Source organism: Aspergillus luchuensis, chromosome 5 (assembly GCF_016861625.1).
Source record: "Aspergillus luchuensis IFO 4308 DNA, chromosome 5, nearly complete sequence".
NCBI classification, from domain to species: domain Eukaryota; kingdom Fungi; phylum Ascomycota; class Eurotiomycetes; order Eurotiales; family Aspergillaceae; genus Aspergillus; species Aspergillus luchuensis.
Window position 1 is genome coordinate 6243067 of NC_054853.1, and position 19860 is coordinate 6262926.

General features: G+C 48.8%; 7 protein-coding genes across 7 annotated transcripts; 4 read left to right on the top strand and 3 right to left on the bottom strand.

Annotated features, from left to right (window-relative positions):
• Positions 1–2054: 2054 nt before the first annotated feature.
• Positions 2055–3410, top strand: AKAW2_52068S (phosphotransferase family protein; the record flags this gene model as incomplete). Its single annotated transcript, XM_041692066.1, has 1 exon — positions 2055–3410. The coding sequence occupies one exon, from the start codon at positions 2055–2057 to the stop codon at positions 3408–3410; it is 1356 nt and encodes a 451-aa protein (XP_041545489.1).
• Positions 3411–3850: 440 nt separating this feature from the next.
• Positions 3851–5342, bottom strand: AKAW2_52069A (uncharacterized protein; the record flags this gene model as incomplete). The annotated part of the gene is made up of 3 exons (XM_041692068.1): positions 3851–4040; positions 4095–4327; positions 4386–5342. 3 exons carry the CDS (start codon positions 5340–5342, stop codon positions 3851–3853), a joined length of 1380 nt encoding a protein of 459 aa, XP_041545490.1.
• Positions 5343–7548: 2206 nt separating this feature from the next.
• AKAW2_52070S (uncharacterized protein) lies at positions 7549–8274 on the top strand (the record flags this gene model as incomplete). Its single annotated transcript, XM_041692069.1, has 1 exon — positions 7549–8274. The coding sequence occupies one exon, from the start codon at positions 7549–7551 to the stop codon at positions 8272–8274; it is 726 nt and encodes a 241-aa protein (XP_041545491.1).
• Positions 8275–9030: 756 nt separating this feature from the next.
• On the bottom strand, positions 9031–9915 carry AKAW2_52071A (ankyrin repeat domain-containing protein; the record flags this gene model as incomplete). Its single annotated transcript, XM_041692070.1, has 1 exon — positions 9031–9915. One exon carries the CDS (start codon positions 9913–9915, stop codon positions 9031–9033), a length of 885 nt encoding a protein of 294 aa, XP_041545492.1.
• Positions 9916–10792: 877 nt separating this feature from the next.
• On the top strand, positions 10793–11246 carry AKAW2_52072S (uncharacterized protein; the record flags this gene model as incomplete). Its single annotated transcript, XM_041692071.1, has 2 exons — positions 10793–10865; positions 10921–11246. 2 exons carry the CDS (start codon positions 10793–10795, stop codon positions 11244–11246), a joined length of 399 nt encoding a protein of 132 aa, XP_041545493.1.
• Positions 11247–12556: 1310 nt separating this feature from the next.
• AKAW2_52073S (uncharacterized protein) lies at positions 12557–12715 on the top strand (the record flags this gene model as incomplete). Its single annotated transcript, XM_041692072.1, has 1 exon — positions 12557–12715. One exon carries the CDS (start codon positions 12557–12559, stop codon positions 12713–12715), a length of 159 nt encoding a protein of 52 aa, XP_041545494.1.
• A 639-nt stretch (positions 12716–13354) lies between these two features.
• On the bottom strand, positions 13355–14392 carry AKAW2_52074A (uncharacterized protein; the record flags this gene model as incomplete). Its single annotated transcript, XM_041692073.1, has 1 exon — positions 13355–14392. The coding sequence occupies one exon, from the start codon at positions 14390–14392 to the stop codon at positions 13355–13357; it is 1038 nt and encodes a 345-aa protein (XP_041545495.1).
• Between the last annotated feature and the right edge of the window lie 5468 nt (positions 14393–19860).

Here is a 19860-nt window from a genome sequence, read left to right on the forward strand (position 1 = left end):
CAACCCAGGCAAACATATGCCCCGTGGAATAATATGGGGATCGTCTTCGACAGCATGCGGGATCCTTCTTCGGCTCCACTGCAGATCCGCATCAGACCCTGAGTTGGAAGCTTGATACTCGGTGCCCGCGCGCTCCGCTGCGGCAAATTCCTCAAAGGTGTTGGGCAATCGGACTTATGATGATTCTGTGTATAGCTCTGTGTTCCGAACTGTATTATGGATATGTTCGTAAAGACTATTCAATTTCATATCGATAGTACGTGATTCAGGGGGGTCTCCCTGACTACGGAACCTCATCCTGTTCGCAGAATACTTTGACCCGGCAAATGGGATAACCACACGTCTTTTTATGAAAGGCGTCTGTCGAAGAGGGTAGTATGGGAAGGTTTTGAGTGCTACTCAGACACAGAGGGGTAAGAGCTAAGGCTACTGCCATCGCCAACCTCTATCAGCTTTGCTGGTACCATCGGCGATCCTTTGAAGTGGGCTCTGTTTCTCCATGTCAGTGCGTTTCGGGATGTAGAGGAATCTGCATGCAGCTGTCCATGGAAAGGCCTTATGGAGGAATATACATCGGTTAAAGCTGAAGGATCAAGGCTCATCCATCTTTCGGCAAAGTGCTAGCCCGAGCCTTTACGGTTCATACACCCTGTAGCGACGATGGGAAGCAAAAGTGTCTCATGTAGAGAGGCTCTGTGGTCTTCCACAAACATACACGGAGACGCTTCCGAGTTGTCACCATTGCGGTAATTAGAATCAGCTATAAAATCGCGATGGAGGATACATAGGTACACCATACCCCGCTTAGGAAGAGCATCATAAACATCCTCGTCCTCATCAACCACCTCTCAGTTCATTGCGTCTCTGGGGTAACCTCACTCAGACCACTGTAAGAATGGTCAAGCTACTTCCTACCTTCGTGTTTCAAGCTGTATTTGCTCTCGCAGCAGCGGAGTACCTCAATTGGACCACAAACTGCACCAACGGGGTGAATCTGGGCGGGTGGCTTGAGCAAGAAAGTACCATCGATACTACTTGGTGGGCAAATATTCCAAGGTGCGGACGATGAATGGGGCCTCTGTGTAAACCAGGGTCCGCAGTGCGGTCCTAATCCTAGAGCGAAGATATGCGACCTATATCACAACCTCGGATATCGACAATCTGGCAAACGCCGGCGTGAATATTTTGCGCATCCCCACTACGTATGCCTCTTGGGTCAAAGCGCCTGGGTCACACTTGTATTCAGGGAACAGGGTTATATTTCGTTTCTTAACAACATTGCGACATATGCGATCACCAAGCATTACATGCAACTCATCATTGGTGTACCCTCGCTCCTTGAAGAGGCAACAGAATAGTATAAATGGTTCAACAACTGTGGCCCGTCGAACCTTTATCATTCCGCATAAGAATTATCTCACTATTGATTTTAGCACGATGTTCGTGACGGTGGACTTCTCATATGCTTGAGATTTTGAACCGGCTTGTTGCGCACAATGTACAGGCTTCATAGTGGGATAATTAGCAAACAATGCTACAGGTGTATATCCTGCAGCGAATTCCTAACTGTTATGGTGTCCCCGTGTCTGGTGTAGACCATGATAAACGAGGAAATAGTAGTTTACTGGTCTGAAGTACACGTATCGCTGGGCTTTGCCAACAGGATTTCGATGGTAAAGGGCCATAATACACTCATGAGATCTTCTCCACAAGTTGAAGGGTGCATTTTGCTGACACAACGTGCATAGAAGCGCCAACTAGTGGCCCAATTTATCAATGATATGTTGCTGAACCTTGCCGTTCTTCTGTCTAGTACATTATCTCCCAGCAGACATGGTGTCGTGCACTCTTAGGTTGTAAGTCCCTATTTGTTGTTTGTCCAGCGCTTAATACTCCAATAAGCTCTCGACTCTCAACTCTTTATCCCCGCAGCACCGATTGGACCCGAAGATACCCGATTATCGGTGCCGAATGCCAAACCACGTTTTTGGAAACGCATCGACAAACCCATTGCTGTTGTTCCGTTATTGCCTCCGACTCCGACCTCAACAACTATGGACTGGGATCATCTTGCTGAGGAGTATAATGACAAGTTGTTTGCTGGCTGGCTACAATTGCTTTCCCAGCAGTCCCCTGCCTTGCCGTCGAGACTCGCAACCCAGCATCGTCGTGGCACTGCACGGGTAGCTGATGTCTCACAGTTTACCACGGGCGCTTACAATATTTGCTGCATTGTTACCTTTGAGGATGGATTCCGTGCACTTGTTCGGTTCCCAATCCTGGGTAGAAGCCGCTTTCGGACGGAAAAGAGTAGAAACGAGGCTTCAGTCATGAAATTCCTATCTCGAAATACCGCGCTCCCTGTCCCCCGCATTCTTGGGATGGGTCGATGGGGATGCGGCCCTTACCTTGTCATAACTTTCATTGAGGGAATGTTGTTGTCCAATCGCCTTGGGGACCCAACAATCCAGTCGCCCAGCTTAAATCCAAATGTTTCCGACTCCGACATTCAAAGTGCCTATCGCGTGATGGCGCAAGTTATCTTGGAATTGTCTAAACCAATCTTTTCGTCTATTGGAGCTCTGGAAGAGGGATCTCAGATGTGGAAAGTAGCTCAAAGGCCACTAACCCTCAATATGAACGAACTGGTGCGCGTTGGAAATCTTCCTCCTGGCATATTTGCCGAAAAAACATTCAGTACCGCGGGCGAATATTTCGAGGAACTCGCGAGACAGCAGCTTCTCCACCTTCAATACCAACGGAACGATGCTGTTGATGATGAGCAAGATTGTCGAAAGAAATACATAGCCCGCTGCCTTTTTAGGAAAATCGCCCGGGAGTATAAAAAGCAGCAGTCGGGTCCGTTCCATCTTTACTGCGACGATTTGCGTCCGTCCAATGTACTTGTTGCAGCACAAGACTTTTCACTCACTGGTGTTATTGATTGGGAATTTACTTACGTTGCGCCTGCCGAATTTACCTATACTGCACCCTGGTGGCTCCTATTCGAGAGCCCCGAAGCTTGGGAGTCAGACTTGCATGTATTCTTGGCACGGTACACACCACGCTTGCGTCTCTTCCTCAATGCACTCCGATCATGCGAGGACGAGATGATCCGAAAGGGTGCATTAAAGGAGTATCAGCGACTTTCAGAACACATGGCAGAGTCTTTGAATAGCGGGCTTTTTTGGTTCTGCCTTGCTGCTAGGAAAAGCTACATGTTTGATGATATCTATTGGCAATTTCTTGACAAACGACATTATGGACAGGGATCTCTTGAAGATAGGCTTTTGCTTTTGTCACAGGAGGAGTTGGACGGACTCAAGATGTTTGTTTCTTTGAAGATGCAACAAGCACGTGAGAACCGCTTGGACGAACATATATCAATTGACAAGCTTATTGATCTTTGAAATATATAATGCTAATCCGACTACTAGTCTCTCATTACATGCAGTATATGTCACCAGTTATCCGATTGCTATACTCTACCGTACTTTGGATCTTCAGGACGTCGGGAAATTCTGGTGCAAATCTACGTTTACCCACCACAATATGCCGCGCCCCAACTTCTTCAACGTCACACAAGCTATTATACAGACCTGTAATATAGGCTGAAACGGAAGTAATATCCTAGTTATGAGTACTGCCATTAGGTGATGTGATATTTAATGTAGTTTCTGATACAGTCTATCTTTAATACACGTTCAACATGAATGATATTCTGCGTAAGAAACTTCATACCAGCTGAGGTTCAGTAACATTGCGTAACCGCTGCTTTCACCGGACATATTGAATTCTGAATGTACTACCAATATGCTGTGAGTGAATTACCTACTACAGCATAATCTAGTCAATGCTGTCGTTGATGATGTGAAACGGGAGATGCTGACGGGAGACCACCCGCACCATGGAGATGTAGGAGTGTTGAGATGGGAGTAGCACCCGGGTAGAAACTCGTCGGCATGGGAGGAATAGTAAAAGGGCTCGTTGATGGCAGATCAGAGGTGAAGTCAGCTGCCATTGTTGGCGCAGCATAGGACCTTTCTTGTTGTTAGTAATTCTGGGTCGAAATGAACTACGAGGTAGTCACGTACGGGGTGGCAGTTATAGTCTGTTTGCTGGTAAAAGACTTCAAATCTGTTGTTCCCTTTGCACTAGGGAGACAGGCCCCATCTCCATAGGCATTTTCACACAGCCAGACCACATAGCTGGTGTCGTTAGCCCAGAGATTCACATTGTCAATGGTAATATCGTAGCATGGGATGTCAGAGTCACACTGTAGACGGATCACTGGGCGTGAGGCGCTAGCAGATTCTCCGTGCCAGTTCTATATATTCAAACAAATTAGGATATCCTCAGACATTCAAATTGGCCCGTGCACTTACTCGGAATGTGAGGTTGGACACTTGAACTCCTACTGAGCCTCGGTCGTCCCCCCAGGCCTCGTCTATGGCTAGCGGGTACGGACCGCCGTGAACTATGACATTCTCCCAGATGATATTCTTAACAACTCCATCCCCATTGTTACTTTTCAGGAAGCACGCATCTGCTCGATTCAGGTAGAGATTGCGGTAGTGAATGTCAGAAATATTGGTGCCTGTGCCTAAGGAGCCAATGGCGGTCCCACCACTTAGATTGCAGTAGATATTCTCGATCAGATAGTTGTGCGCCGGAGACTTGACCGTGACACATTCATCGCCGTTGCTCACTTCAATGTCATGGAACCACATGTTCTCTCCCCATACGTCGATGGCATCTGTCGCCCCCACTGATGTCACGCCGCGGATCAAGATGTTATATACCTCTCCACTGGAGACGGTATCAAAGACGATGTAGTAGGAGGGCGAGTCAACAAGTGCAAATCCATGCACCGAAAAATTGCTAACCTCTTGGATGCGCAGCAGTCTCTCGCCGTAGGTCTCATTTTGCAAATATTCGTACCCAAAGCCCTGAATGGCCCCGCGGGAGTTGCCGCTGAAGAGTTCGAAGTCGTTGCAGTCACGGATCAGAATCATCTGATACGATCCGCGGTGTCCGCGCATAATCACACCGTCAAGCTGAATTGCAGAGGACTGGCCGTGCTTGAGCTCGATATCCTCGGCCAGCGAGTAGTTACCAGGTGGGATGTAGACCAGTCCCCCCACGGAGCAATTTCCCCAGGCATCGAGTAGGGGCTGCGAAATATCTGTCTTACCATCTGCGAGAGCTCCGTAATCGATAATGTTGCAGGTTTGATTCCTGGCTTTAGTGCTGTAGTCCACTAGTGGACCAACGGGACCAGATAGCTGCGCCCGTGCCAGAGTGGCCAAGAACAGGATATATGGTAAAATTATGGCTCGCATGATGACGCCTGACCATCAAGAGACTATCATGAGCAGTGATGGTAGTCTTTATATTCTCAACAAAATTCAGGATTGAGTGATGGGAGCATTCGGGAGAGCAAGTAGTACTTAAGTAGACATACAATTAGGGGGCTGAAGCGCCCGCCGGTGACGATCGCACCCCAAATGTGAGGGCTTCGCGTCAAATTGATTAAGGGACAGCACTATGGGCGGGCGATGACGGACCAAGTGGAGATTGGCGGGGAAGAGCAGGTAAGCGAGCCAAAACAGCAGACAAATTGCCGATGTAGTAAACGAAACCTGTTTTCATAGCCGTCCCTGATCACATGTGCAAGGCCTATCATGGTGTCTCGGGAGACTCTCCAGTGGAGAGGCCATAATAATGGTTATTTAGTATTCATTCCTCCCAGTAGCTCTAATTATAACTAGCGGACGGCAGGGGTCCTAAGCGCAGGGGTACATGGATCAGACCACTCGTCATGTCTAACAACAGTATCAAACGTCGTAATACAATTAGAGCACAAGGAAGGTCCCCAAACGACAGGATATATGATGAATTGGGTCGCGAGGGATGACGAAGAAACGGCGCAGCAGCCAACATAATACGAAAAGCTCCTTCAGCCACTGCTATGCTTTTGCTAATCCGGTCAACGCCTACCGTTGTACTCCAAGTACATCTACTCTATATTTACATCTTGTGGGAGGCTTCTGGAAGAAAGATCGCATCAACTATTGGTGTTGTTACCAAACAAGAAAACGTCATGTTTATCCTTGATCTGATGGACAAGGGGCGGGGGAAGCATAACGAATATGGAACTCTTGATTGAACCTCCAAATTCGAAGATAAACCCCCGATTAATGCAGCTGATCAAGGACTCTGGGCTTGTACCTCTTATGTACTTGGATAATACAAAGAACGAGATGGTGCACGTAATGCGGAACTCAACTGAACCTGAGTATCTCTGTCAAACAAGTTACTCGCTATTATTGCCAAACAAACGATTCGTAGGTTGTACAAACCGTTGCTATATAAGTGGGATTGGCATGTGTACTCCACCCGCAGGAGTACATATCTCATATAATCCTAGCAACGGGAGATTGGAGACATTTCGTCAGATGTCCTGAACCTTCATGGAGGCTACCGATTTTTTGCTATTGCAACATCAATCTACAACGTGGGGGGACCCTGCACCTATTTCGCAATGCCTATAGCCATCGGGCCTTTGGAGATGAAGGACATTGTAAAGGCAATAATATTGTCCATTCATATATGCATGGTTCACATTATCAGGTGTTTCTTGAGAATCACCATTCTGTCTTTGTAATCCAGTTGAATTCAGAAATACATGATGAAGTTGGTTTCACCTGATCTTAGCTACTTGTATTTGATGGTAGAATTGCATTGGGGCATCTTGACTACTGGTAACAAGTCCCTACTAGTACTTCAAATACTAAACGAAACGAGTAGCAAATCCGGTGGATGATTAAATATTTTAAACCATAGGTAGATATATGATCAAGCTCGTACTACTTAGACGCGAGACTTACAGATAGTCACGACAATGCATCATCCACACCAATGCTACTTAACAAACACCAGCGCCGCTTGTTTATTATCCCTAAGAGGAGAATCCAATGTTCAGTTACCAAACCCAAATTTGCGTGGCCGATGAGACCTGCCAGTCACGTGATACATGTCAGATGAGTCATGCAACCATTGGGCCGGCAATTGGATCGGCAGTCGCTTCCATCAGTAGTTCACGTCACGAGTCAGGGGATTTCCGGATTCTTCATCAACGCCTCATCCTCTGGTAAGTTTTGATCTTCTTCAATATGACTTCTTGAAAATATGTCGAACAAAGCAGGCTGGATCAAGAATCCCCGGGGGACAGTTCAGGTCGAGACTGTAGAGCAATGGGTTCCTGGCCGGGGGGAACTATTGGTAAGGGTTGAAGCAGCCAGCTTTAACCCCATTGATGCCAAAATCCAGAGGTATCGTGCTCAAGTACCCGCCAGTCGGCCGTCAGACTAAGAATCCAGGTTGGATTTATTCCAATCTAAGTATCCCCTCATCCTCGGATTCACCTTTGCGGGAACGGTAGTCTCTACAGGGCCCGGGATAAATTCGGTGCAACCTGGCGACCGGGTGGTGGTGGCTCGCTGGGGCCAGCAGGCGAGCGAGGATCCCCGATTCGGTGCCCTCCAGATGTATGCACTGGCGCTTGAGCAGAACACCCTGCGACTAGAGCCCGAGACCACCTTTGCTGGTTCCGCCGGCCTGATCGCCAATCTGGCGACCGTGATCTCCGCCCTCACAATCTACATGGGTCTTCCGAAGCCGCCAGTCGCCGGCAAGAAACCACCCACGGGAAAGAAAATTCTCGTTTACGGCGGTTCATCAGCGGTGGGGGGCCTCGCGGTTCAATATGCGACGGATGCTGGGTATGGAGTTGTCACTACCTCGTCCGCGGCCAACAGATCCATGGTGGAGAAACGCAACCCGTCGCATATCATCGATCATAGCCGCCCGGACGAGGACGTGATCCGCGAAATCCGGGAGAATGGGCCTTACGAGGGAATCTTCGATGCAATCGGCTCCACCACGACAACCCAACGCATGGTGGCATTGCTGCGCGAAACGGGAGGCCGGTTCTTTTCAACCAGCCCTTCGCCTGGGGATGAGGCCATCCCTGCAGGTATAGAGAAGCTATGGGCCGGATATTCTGAGACACTCGTATCTCAGGCTGCACACCGCGAATTGCGCACATGGTACATGGACGCGTATTTACCGGCTGCACTGAAAAAGGGCACGATATGGCCAAATCCGGCATTGTGGCTCGAAGGAGGGCTTAACTCCGCCCAGAAGGCGTTGGACCTCCTCTATGGAGATCATATTAGCGGCCGAAAGGTTTTTATCAACCCACAAGAGTGAGGAAACCGTCATTCCGGAGACCATGCATCATCCTCTACTCCGGGTTGATACACAGTACGGATTCTGATGCGACTGTCGTTATGTATCCGTGCCTTTGAATAATATATCATTGGGCGGGACTCATCTAAGAAGTCCTGATTATGTTGCGAGTAAACAGCAGAAATAGCATCATTCGACAAACTTGCCGAGAAGAAACCAGCATCCTTATAAAAAGTTAGGCCTGTACCTTATGTACATATGAGATGGAAGTGAAGCTGAAATGGCGGATTTTGTCCAGATTGCGAAAATAGCCTGAAGGGATATTCGTCCGGATGAACAAGACACAGATCCAACATTGGCTAATGAAACGCGACTTATTAGAAACCTTATTCCGACCTAGCACGTAATCAGCTACTTAGTACCGTATTCAGCGATATCGGGCGCTCCTGCCATGTTCGTCCAGTGAAAGCCAGTATCTCAGTCAACAAGAAAACTTCAAACTGCTGAGGAGAGCAGCATATATATATTACTCTAGATACTGGTGCGACGCACCTTTTCAGCCGAATTATAACCAATAGCATTAAGGGACCAGTTATCATTAGAACCAAGATCAAGATGGCCGTTTCAGATCTAACTGGCAATACAAATCACTAACTGATCACTAATATATACTACTACTAAACTACATCTAGCGTGCTGCAATGGCTTATACTATAACTCGTGCATGGTAAGATAACTGTGTTCCGTTCACTTATTTGTCGTAGTATATCCTTTCATTTAGGCCAGAAGCTGCACGATCTCTTTCTGTCCCCGCCAAACCGCAAACCGCAACGCCGTCCAATTCTTATTCCCGGATGCCATGGACACATCGGCGCCAGCGTCCAGCAAGAGTCGCACAATGTCTGCGTGGCCGCCTTCTGCCGCTGCTGCCAGTGCCGTGTAGCCATTATACCGACCTCCGGGAGCGTTCACATCCGCCCCGGCCGTCAAGAGTCGAAGGACGGTGGTGCGGTGACCGTTAAAAGCGGCGCCCTGGAGGGCTGTCACGCCATGATATCTGCAGGGTGGTGCATTCACCTCCGCACCAACGTGAAGTAAAAACTCTACCATCTCATCATAGCCACCAAACGCCGCGGCCTGCAGCACGGTCCGACCCCGGTTGTTTGCCGGGGGCGCGTTGATCTCCGTGACAGGCTGGTGTTGTAAGAGCCACTGTAAGATCTCGAGATGGCCTCCCTCCGCTGCGGCCTGCAGGGCGGTGCGCCCCACGTATTTGTGTGCCGGGTACTTGACGTCCGCGCCTGCGGCAACGACCAGATGGCGAACGATTTGGAAGTGGCCAGCGCCCGCGGCGAGGGTGAGGGCGGTTCGGCCGCCGTTGTTGCCCCCAGGAGCATTCACATCGGCACCAGCGGCTAAGAGCGTCTCGACCACCTTAAGATGACCGTTGAGCGAGGCTGCCTGAAGTGCGGTTTGGCCGTAGTAGCCCCGGGGGGGTTCGTTGGGGTTGCTTGATGGCTGAGACAAAAGAAGCTTCACTTCGGGTAGATCGCCTTGCGCAGCGGCCAGCTGGAGGGGAGTCCAGATTCCCTCCTCGTCTGGTTCCTCCAAGGAAGAAGGCAGTCTTCCGTGCACTAGACTGGAAACTTGCGAAAGAGTCATGAAGGGGCACAACACGTCTCCGTTGTCAGGATTTGCCCAGGGAGCAGATTCTTGCGATGTCAGGCTTTACACCAACTAGTGCTTACGCGGTTATCACGGCATGATAAACAAGCAGGCCAAGACGAGGCTTGATTGCATCCCCTCCCTGAGAGTTCACGGCTGATAAGCCCTAATACGCATGACCACGTATTACAGATGTAACGGGCGGAGCAATGTATTGAACATGACTGATTACAGGCCACCGTCCGGAATCGTCTACTTCTGGCCCAGTCCAAATCTCCTGAAGCCAATATCGATAAGGACATTGAATTGTCTCTACGTCCGCTGGATTGCTGAATGAAACGAAGACTAGGATCACATCGTCACCAGTAACAAGGATACCAAGCCTTCTTTGGAAATATGCAAATGCTCGTCTACTTTTTGAAGGCTTCCTCGTGTTTTCCTGGTCGTAGCTCTGATATCAAAGGTGGGGTGTTCAGACCAAACGGATGTGGTCGACAAGACAAGCTTTCGTCCAACGCATAGGCATCACCCGGCCACCGTCTATGATTACACGATATCCAAATGACTTCTCTGTACTAAAGCTCTTCTCTGTCTCTCAGTCCCGTGAAAGCCTGTAATTCTGGATAATACCGCTGGGCTTGGTCCTGAGCTCGTCTATGATGATGCTGAAATGATATGGAACACGACCAGGACGCAAGAGATTCATAAGAACTAAGTAGTGTTCCCCGTTTCCTAGTGAGTAGTCTCGAATACAAATTGTACACCCGCAGAAACATTTTGATCTCACAATGATGCGTTTATCCTCAAGGCTGGTCGCGGCTACATCACTATATCTGCGGAAGAAGAGTTTGAAGTCCTGCACCTTGCATGCACAATGGACAACGTCTTCGAGCAATGTGGCCACCAAGGACCATACCATGGCCGTTTATCACCAGCAATATTGTCTTGTAAGCTTTCTTACCCGCGGTTCGAAGTTCCGATCTCAACTGATTCTTCCTGTAGTCTCTTCGATAATATCAACGGTCGGTTGCTCGTCCCACCTAGGTTCAACGTCTCAACGTTCTGCTGTGCGCATCCCCTTCGTCAGCCACCGCATTCGTCCCGGCAACATGGATAGAGAGCAACACTGCATGCGAATACGGCAGATCCGTCGCTCCGAGGCCATCTCGTGTGACTGCAAGTTTGAAGGACTAGCAATGGCCTGGCTCCCACCTCACGACAGTGAGGAAGAGTTGGCCGAGAAATCCAATACCGTAGGCGACCGGCCCAACGGTACTTGGATTTACTACGCGAATAGCAAGCGCATCTACCCCTATGGATGGAATTGAGGTGGTGGAGTTGGGGGACTGGCCGACGGCATTGGTACACATGAGTGTCCAATGGCACCCCCTTCACTGCATCCTTTACTGGCGCAAGCAGTTCCGCACGCAGTTCAACGGGAAAGTTGTGGAGCCTTAATCGGACACGGAGCATCATAGAATGCATTGCGGAGAGATCTTCTTATCGCCATGATCAGGGACCAAAATGGGGGTGGCGCTTGTGACCAACAACGAGTAGGAGTGGACGCTCATACCCTTGAGTATCGGGGTGGTAAAGCGGGGGGTTTGTTACGGCGCATACGTCCTCCGTACACCGGCGGATGCCCGACATTCCTATGTACATAGTAAAGACAGGGACGGGGCTGCGCACGGTCCCTAGGATCGATATCTTTTGTCGGACATGAATTGAACTGACTTTCTAGGAGGGATGGTCCATTCAAGAGTGTTCATCCCATCAGACTTCCTCTTCTGTGTTGCTGGCCACCAATTGGCTTGGTTGCCTGTACTTATCCGAATAGTCCCGGTCAATGCTTAGTGCCCATGGCTAGCTGGTCCTATTAGCGTGTGGAGTGCGACAGAGGCAATGGTGGGTTGATTTCTGTGTATCCTGTCTGGACCATCTACGGTCGTTAACAATACCACTGCATCATGCACGACAACACGTCGAGCTTTTTGAAGGGTTGGGCAAATAACCGGGTCTGGCCAAGTTCTTCCAACTGTTGTCACAGTTTCTATCAATGGAATCGGCCACCTCACATTGTAGCTCTCTGCCAACCATCATCAGGACTCACGATCAAATTTGGAGGAAACAGTTGACCGGGTCAGGAGCTTCTTCTTGTAAGTTAGGCCCGTCCGAACCAGCTTGCTTTACCTTCGCCGCTGCTGATTCATCTTTCAGCAATGGCTATTTAATTACTGTTTATTGTGAAACTCCCAGAGGCTCTCACTCCCTTCCCCCTGTACGAAACTCATTCACCCTCCGACCGCATATAAATAAAGACCTGTGCCTAGGTGCCTCTCGGATTGTATTCAGCAGCTCCCTCACACTTCTATTTGTGATCTGTGTTGTTTCACCCGCATCTAACTTTACATTCCGCGACTCGAGAGCTACCTGCTTGCTGAAAAGCTTAACCATAGCCTCGGTCTCTAGCATCAGCTTCAATTCACACGCCCCTGGTCTAGCTTTGCGGACTATTTCGGGGAGCAGTCCCGGGAGCTACCATGTTTATTAGGTTGGATGATCAATCTATGGTACCGCTGAACTCGTCGATGAGAGTGTATTGATGTACCTACAATGATTTCAAGAACGGTGTCCGGAGATGGAGCAGGTCCAGCGGAGCGGCGACTATCTCAACACTTACCCCCGGGAGGATCCATACGCGGTGCAGATCGCCATGGACGCCCTCTTCCACCCTGCCCACTGCCCCCTGGTGCTACCTCCTGGCGCTGCGTCGGTATTGGTGCGCAAGGGAGACTAGTCGGCATGTCTGCCCGCGTGCTATCGTGATAAATCACGTGCAGCATTGTTTGGATTCTCCGGACGCAGTGCTGTTTGTTGATGGCGTTGCCAATAAAAGTCCTTACTACCAAAAGATACGGATAGTCGGATGCCGGGTCCGTAAATGCCTTTTTTTAGAGTTCAACGGATGGATCACGATTAGGAGGATTCATGGATTAATGCTCCTAAAGACTGGTCATACAGATACAACATAGTAATGCACTGGCGATGACTCATCATATGTGCTGCCGCACTATTAGGACAAAGAGAGCTAATATTCAGCAATTAACTTAACATTACACTTTAAAACCCCATAGTCATACTTAAACAAGCCATTTCAGAGACTATTTAGTGTTGCTGGGGAGCAATATCACATTTAATTACAATCTATATTCTGAAAATGAGGCTCTTCAGTCGCTGACGCATGACAAGTTGAAGGATGAATAGATTTGGGGAAAGGCTAGCCAGAGCAAGTCTTGTGGAAGTATACCACTATCTCAACAATATGGGATAGAGGGTTTACTAAGGCATGGTCGCTGAAGGCTCATGCTTATAGTGACATCAATAGCCCGAGGAAAACCAAAATATCCTCCACTGTCCAGACCATTAAACATATTCCTCAGTTGGAGTCTTCTCCTCCTTTCCGCGTTCCCAGCAGCAGATTTGCCGCCCACCGGACCCGTAGTTGCCCACTCGGACATTCTTTCTCAAACACACGGTCCCAGTCAGCCAGCAAGACATGCGCAGTGTCGGGAGCGAGCGTGTGTTGTGGTGGCAAGCATGTGTTCAAGAACTTAAGAAGCCACTGCTTGTCGGCGTCGAACTCCCACCCTTCTGCCTCATCATCGCTGCCGGTATAATATCTGACTTGCTTGTCCCTGCCTGCGACCGCACTGTACTTCTCGGGCTGCAGACCAGCGGGAAAGTACTTCACAAACTGCGCGTAGTAGGGCATCTTGCCATCATCGGTGGGGTTGATGTACACCCGGACAGGATCCTCGAACAATTCCTCTGGCGCTGGAACTGAGTCTACCTGCCCTTCACCAGATCCCAGACGCTGCATCAGACCGTACAACATTGCTGCCTGGTTTGATTCAGCATCCTGCTGTAGCGGCTGCAGGAGCACCTTTGCAAAGATGGACGCAAACACATCATGAAAGTGTGAAGACTGTTTGGGGAACGTAGGAAGCCAATAGCTAAAAATTGCCATTGTTCCGCCCGGTCGAAGCATCTTTCCAATAGAGGTGACCAGTTTATTTGGGTCCATAAAATGTGCTGCAGTCGCACAGATCGCCATGTCAGCCTGGCGTTCACCGACCTGATGGTACGCTTCTTCACCCACAGCCTGGCTGTACTCGAAAGCAGGATGCAGGCCATGTTGCTCCGCCCAATTAGGGAGAAATATTTTCGCCTGGGACTGGTTGCCTGGACTGGGATTGGAGACATGGATGATTTGGAAGTCGGTCATAAAGTTCGTGGTGGCTATGCCCGAGCCGGCACCGATGTCAACCAGGCGCTCCCAGCCGCCGGGATGAAGGCGTCGATAGTCATAGATAAGTGAAGTTAGAGATTGTGGGTATTGGGGACGACCTTGATGATAGTCCTCCCAATCCATGGTAGCAAAGGTGGTTTTGGTGATGGGGTCGACGGTTGTCATATTGTCGGTCTGGGTGGTATTTGGACTGCTGAATGATTGAGTGAAAAAACTGATTTGCCTCTGGATAGCTTCATCGTGAATTTATAGAGCATGTAGCTGTCAGGTCTATAGTACAGTCTGTTGATAGATAACGGAAGCTCTGGATCGAGGCCCTCGCGTGGGCTCGGAGTTACTTTTCGGAGCAAATCTGGGAATAAGAACCCTGAAGTAGGGGAATGTTGAGTATAGAACAGGCATATGGCGATAAATAATGGCCTACCAAGATGTGCTACTACCGATTGAGGTAATGGATGAACAAACCCCTTAATTGCGCTCTGTCAAATAAGGTTTTGATCGTCCAATACCAAGAGGTGCCTGCAGAGAGACTGAGATGATCATTACCTTTTTCCCGCTGTGATCATCAGAGCTGAGCTTCTTGGCTGCGGTCCGCGCGGTTGACTGCGCCCCCGTTAGCCAATATTGGCCTCTATCTAGTATCTACTCCGCCTGGACACCTTCTTTATTAATGTCGGAGGCCTATTAGCGGAGGAAATAGTTCTAAAGATCTCCTCTATTGCTTTTTCCTGGCTTTTGATAGATTAACTGACAGCTCAATCACCTACAGATATGTGTGATGATGCACCGTTGGGGATTAGTGGTCGATGTATGACTTCGGTAATAAAAAGGGTGGCCAGGCGAAGTCATGCCTTCATACGTGATTTGATATAGAATTACATAATAATGTCTCCCTTTATGCCGATAGGATTAACCTTGGGACACGCAGCGGGGTAAGAAGTTTATATACACCAGAGCAACATCAACACAACAACAGAATTTATACTAGCTTGACGACAGACAATTCCAGCTCTATAGTTACTGTAATATGGGAAGGCGGGATATCATGCGATAATAGCTTTAAGTGTGCTATCGGCACGGTCAACAAGAGGATCGTCCATTTAATTGTGTCGCTGTCAGTAGTGGACAACCATACCAAAACATATTAGTAGTAGAGTTCATGGTTCTGCAGAGCTAACAGTTTCCACAGCCACTTATAGAATTAAGTGCAAGATGACACAGTTGTAATTTGCTGCCTTACTAGTACCGCCCGATATCTTGTGAACCAAAGTAAGACAGTCCCCTGACCAGCATCTATCAGGGTATTGAAATTACTGAGTTGAACCATGCAGTAATCACGTAACGAAGAGCAAGCGCAAAGCCCGGAACCTGTGTTAGACCATGTGTTCCACTTTCTCATCGGCCAAGCCTACTGTTTGACAGCAAACAACTACTGGTTGGTCCCATATTATAGTCTGGTATAGTCAACTACACTGACCCATGCTCGAAGGACTGCCGACCCCGCTCCTGGGTCTCAAGTATTTAGCTCCCCAATTAACAGAGATGTCAAAGAGTCAGACACCGCCAACGGCCGATCACAGCACAAAATAGACGGAAGGAAACGAGGATGCCGATTGCGAGCGCTTGATCCTCGGCGGTCGGGGCGCTGGCCTGCATGGGGATGCGCGGCACAGTGAGCAATGTCCCGATACCGATTGCTCGGTGCAGCTGAGCCACATTGCGAAGAGTCCCACACCAACCCTCAGAAAGACCCAGCCACCCCGGATCTCCCACCGGTAAGTGCGGATTTAGTCCAGCGCTCAGGCACAAATACCCGTGAAAGCCAGGAGCACGCAGCAGAAGTGGAGCATTGAGATCGCCGACCGTAGTGGGGTCTCTAGATAGACAGACTGGAAGAACTGGGCCCGTACATCAGAAGAATGTACAGTGTGACACCGTGAATGAAGCTTCCAATGAGTGCCATCTAAGCAGTACGCTAGCGGAAGATATGGTATGGGAACACAGAAGATTGTGGCCGGGACTCATAGATAGCGAAGGCAACGAGGACCAGGAACCCGAGCACCAAGGGTACTATGGCTCGCCACGAGGACCACGGGTACATAGTCTCGGCCCAGCTCAGGGGCAAAGCGAAACAGTGCAGCCAACAGCAAAGACAATGATCCCTGCCCAATCAAGTAATACCAGTTGCGTGCGAAGGATTCCCTAATGAATAGACTTGAGACGCACGAAGAAATAGTCCAACACCACTACAATTGCTATCACTGTCAAATTGATCCATCCAATCTACCGCCGTCCAACCTACTCGCTGGACAGTGCCCCAAGGGTGGGCCCCAGAATGATCCCAGGAGCCACGGGTAGAGAAATAAGACCAATACAGGTAGCACGCTCCTGCAGAGTGATTATGCCCGCCGCAATAACCTCACTTACCACGTCTAGGCCACCACCACCGATTCCCTGAAGGACCCCGGACTAGATTCAACAGAAACATGCTACGGGTCACGCCAAAAACGACAGTCCTAACAACAAAAATAAATAAAACTGCATAAAGCGCAGCCTTTCGCCTGATAATGTCGGACACACTGGTGTGTATTGGCTGAACAATGATAACAGCGAGGGTAAAGGAGATGCTGGCCCAGAATGCGGTTAGGTTTTTGACGGCAAGCTCACTGGTCATGGCTTATGAGAACACAAAATGAAATAATGTCCCATGACTGTTGAGGAATATATAACAGTAGTCATCCTACATGGATAACAACCGCCGTAGCTGTTGCGTCAACATAGACTAGCAAAGCCATAAGCAGAAGAGCGAGAATGCCAGGTAGAAAGACCAAGGCTTCTGGCGGCCATATGCACCTCCGTGGCCACGGGCGGAGACACATCTGATGTATCCAAATCAAATGATTTATCTTAGCCAGGATCCACTTGCCCCTTGGCATCAAGTTCCTATCGCAGCATTCCAACAATGGGAACTGGGACATGTGGGCGGGAAGGGCTGAATAAAGAAAACCATATGGAGCACCGTGACTTCGCGATAATCCATATTTCAACAATTAGATAAACTAAGATAGGCTGCAGAGTCATATTATGTACCCAAGTTGGTCTTAGGACTGCAATTGGGCGAGCTGCGCAGTGTTTATCACGAGCTAAGAAGCCTAGCACAAACCATGCATCGCTGTCCGGTTTATCCCCGGTGTCTAATAATAAAACCCTATTTGACATATACAGCACAGTCTTATTTCCCCTTCCGCCTTCGCGCGCTATGTCGAAGATCAGTTAGACGCATTGCTGCTACCTCCTTGGATTATTGGATTCCAAAATACACGGGCTCTATTTTGTTTTCAATGCTTTTGCCATGTTGACAAGACGGTACGAAAAACTCCAATAAAACTCACCAGGTTTGGAAAACCCATGTTGGCTTTATTGACCCGAGGGCATTTCTAGAAGGATTTATTGAAAAGTCCCTGTATCTGCCAACACTAATGGAACACACTTATCTGTGCATGTTGTGATCTGATACCGAGCCAAGCTTACCCCATTCACATATTTTCCACATATGCCTTGATGAATCGACTCATTGAATTGACATTCTTCTTTTCCAAATGGAAGTAGAAGGATGAGAAGGATTGCCTTGCTTGAATCGATGCCCGACCAAGGTACCTGTTACCCGTCCCAGCACCCCCTGGCGCTGCTGCTATCTCTGTTATATCTGGCACACAGAAAGGAATTATGCCTGTTAAAACGGATGTTGTTCAATTTTTTCGTCATGGAGACATTTGGATGGGAATGTATTCGTTTGTTAAGTAAAATCGATACATCTTAAGTACTCAATGCTCTTGCGCACAACCGTATTATACCTCTATGTTTAGGAGGTGGGGGCTGGGACAGGCGCGCGGGCCAGCAATCTCGCCTCGACACACTTAATTCTGCAGTCAAAATGTTCCCGTTAGTCAACTGATACGAATGTAAAGCGGCGTGGGAAATAACAGTTCTGGGAATGTTGAAGAGGGTAGGTGAGGTAGAGGTGGCGGGATAAGATGGTCAGTGTATGTAGCAGTACAATGATTTCACCAAGTATGAGAGAAATATTAACCGGTATTCTTTCAAATCTCGTAGGCGTTGACGATGTTACTCAATGTTTGTTTGGTTCTAATGTGGGGAGGAATGCCTCAGGTGAGGGGAATGAGCTGTTGTTACTTTAAAACAGACTTCGAACTTGAATACTGGACCACTACTATCCACGTCTCTGTTGAACACGATGCAGGAGGCCCGAATCTTGTTAGATTGGTTAATCCATAATTGAGTTTTGTTCTGGTCCCCCGCGGACATGGTCGTTCTCCGAAACTGGTCAGTCTAAGCTATGAGGAAAGGCACATGAACGACATCGTATTAGTTTACTGTGTGTCAGGTGGTTACACCCAATATGCGCCCCGCAATAAGTGTAGAGTTCCAAGGAACGCAAGGAATTGAGGGCGGGGAGGCCGACAGGCTCGTAGAAGAAAAGGCACCATACGTCCTCCCAAACGTAGACCCGCCTTAGGATTGGGTCTACCATGAACTGGGAAATGTATCTCACAATAAGTCCGTCTTAGAGGGGTCCAGGCCTCGTATCAATTCCTGTACCAAAGTATTCAGGGTACTGGCTGTGGCCATGCACATAAAAGACATAACATTTCTGACATCTCTGTTGCCCTGCCAATCAAACGAGTTTGTTTGAGTCCCCACCACAGTCATGCTCATATCGCTCGTAGATGCGGTCAATAACGGTAAATGATATTGTAGATGAGTAACTCTATCAAGCAAGATGGATTGGCGCTCTTGGATTAACGATGCAGACAATGCCGGCGAGCCTGTGATGTAATACTTAGGCTGACATCCCTTCTCATACACTATTGTAATGCAGAACCAGCATCAGAGAGAAACATATGGGCCGAAACATACCACTCAATGTCTGCTGGATTCAATGCTTGGCCGAAACCTACTTGTCCTCGCATCAGCATGGCATGAAAACGCCACCCTTGCTGTTATGGCAGAAGTTGGACTGGCTCAGAATCTTGCGTATATCCCGAGCCTGAGCGGGTAATTCAACCGGCCAGCAATATCTGCGCAAGGAAAAGAAGACCCAGGGCCCGGTGCGGAGATCCCGCTTGGCAAAGCGGGTACCACTGAGTGATACCCTTAATGATACCACCCTTACTACTCCAAAGTCTAGCCATCCATAGGTATCTGTGATAATATCTTGACAACATTCTGAGTTTCAGTCAGCGTACAATTGGATTTTGCTTCTTGAACGTCTAATTAGACCTATCTGATATCATGCTTAGAGAATACTGAGCCTATCATCGCGACGTGATGTGTTTGTAGAATGGCCTAGAGCGACGTAGTCCCTCCTTTCCAGTATAGCCGGCACCCCGCAATTCAAAGTTTCCTCCTAAGTTGTATTCATCCTCTAGGATCTACAGAGCTGACTGCCCATGGCCTAGAAGCTTCCAATATCACAATTCACGCAAAGTCCCAGTGGAAAGGATATAAGGTATTTGCTTGGTTCCCAGCAACAGACCCCAGACTTATGAATCGCATTGTTCTCGGGAAGGGTTCCAACAAAGGCGGGTTGGGCGGGGTACCCGTACACGAAG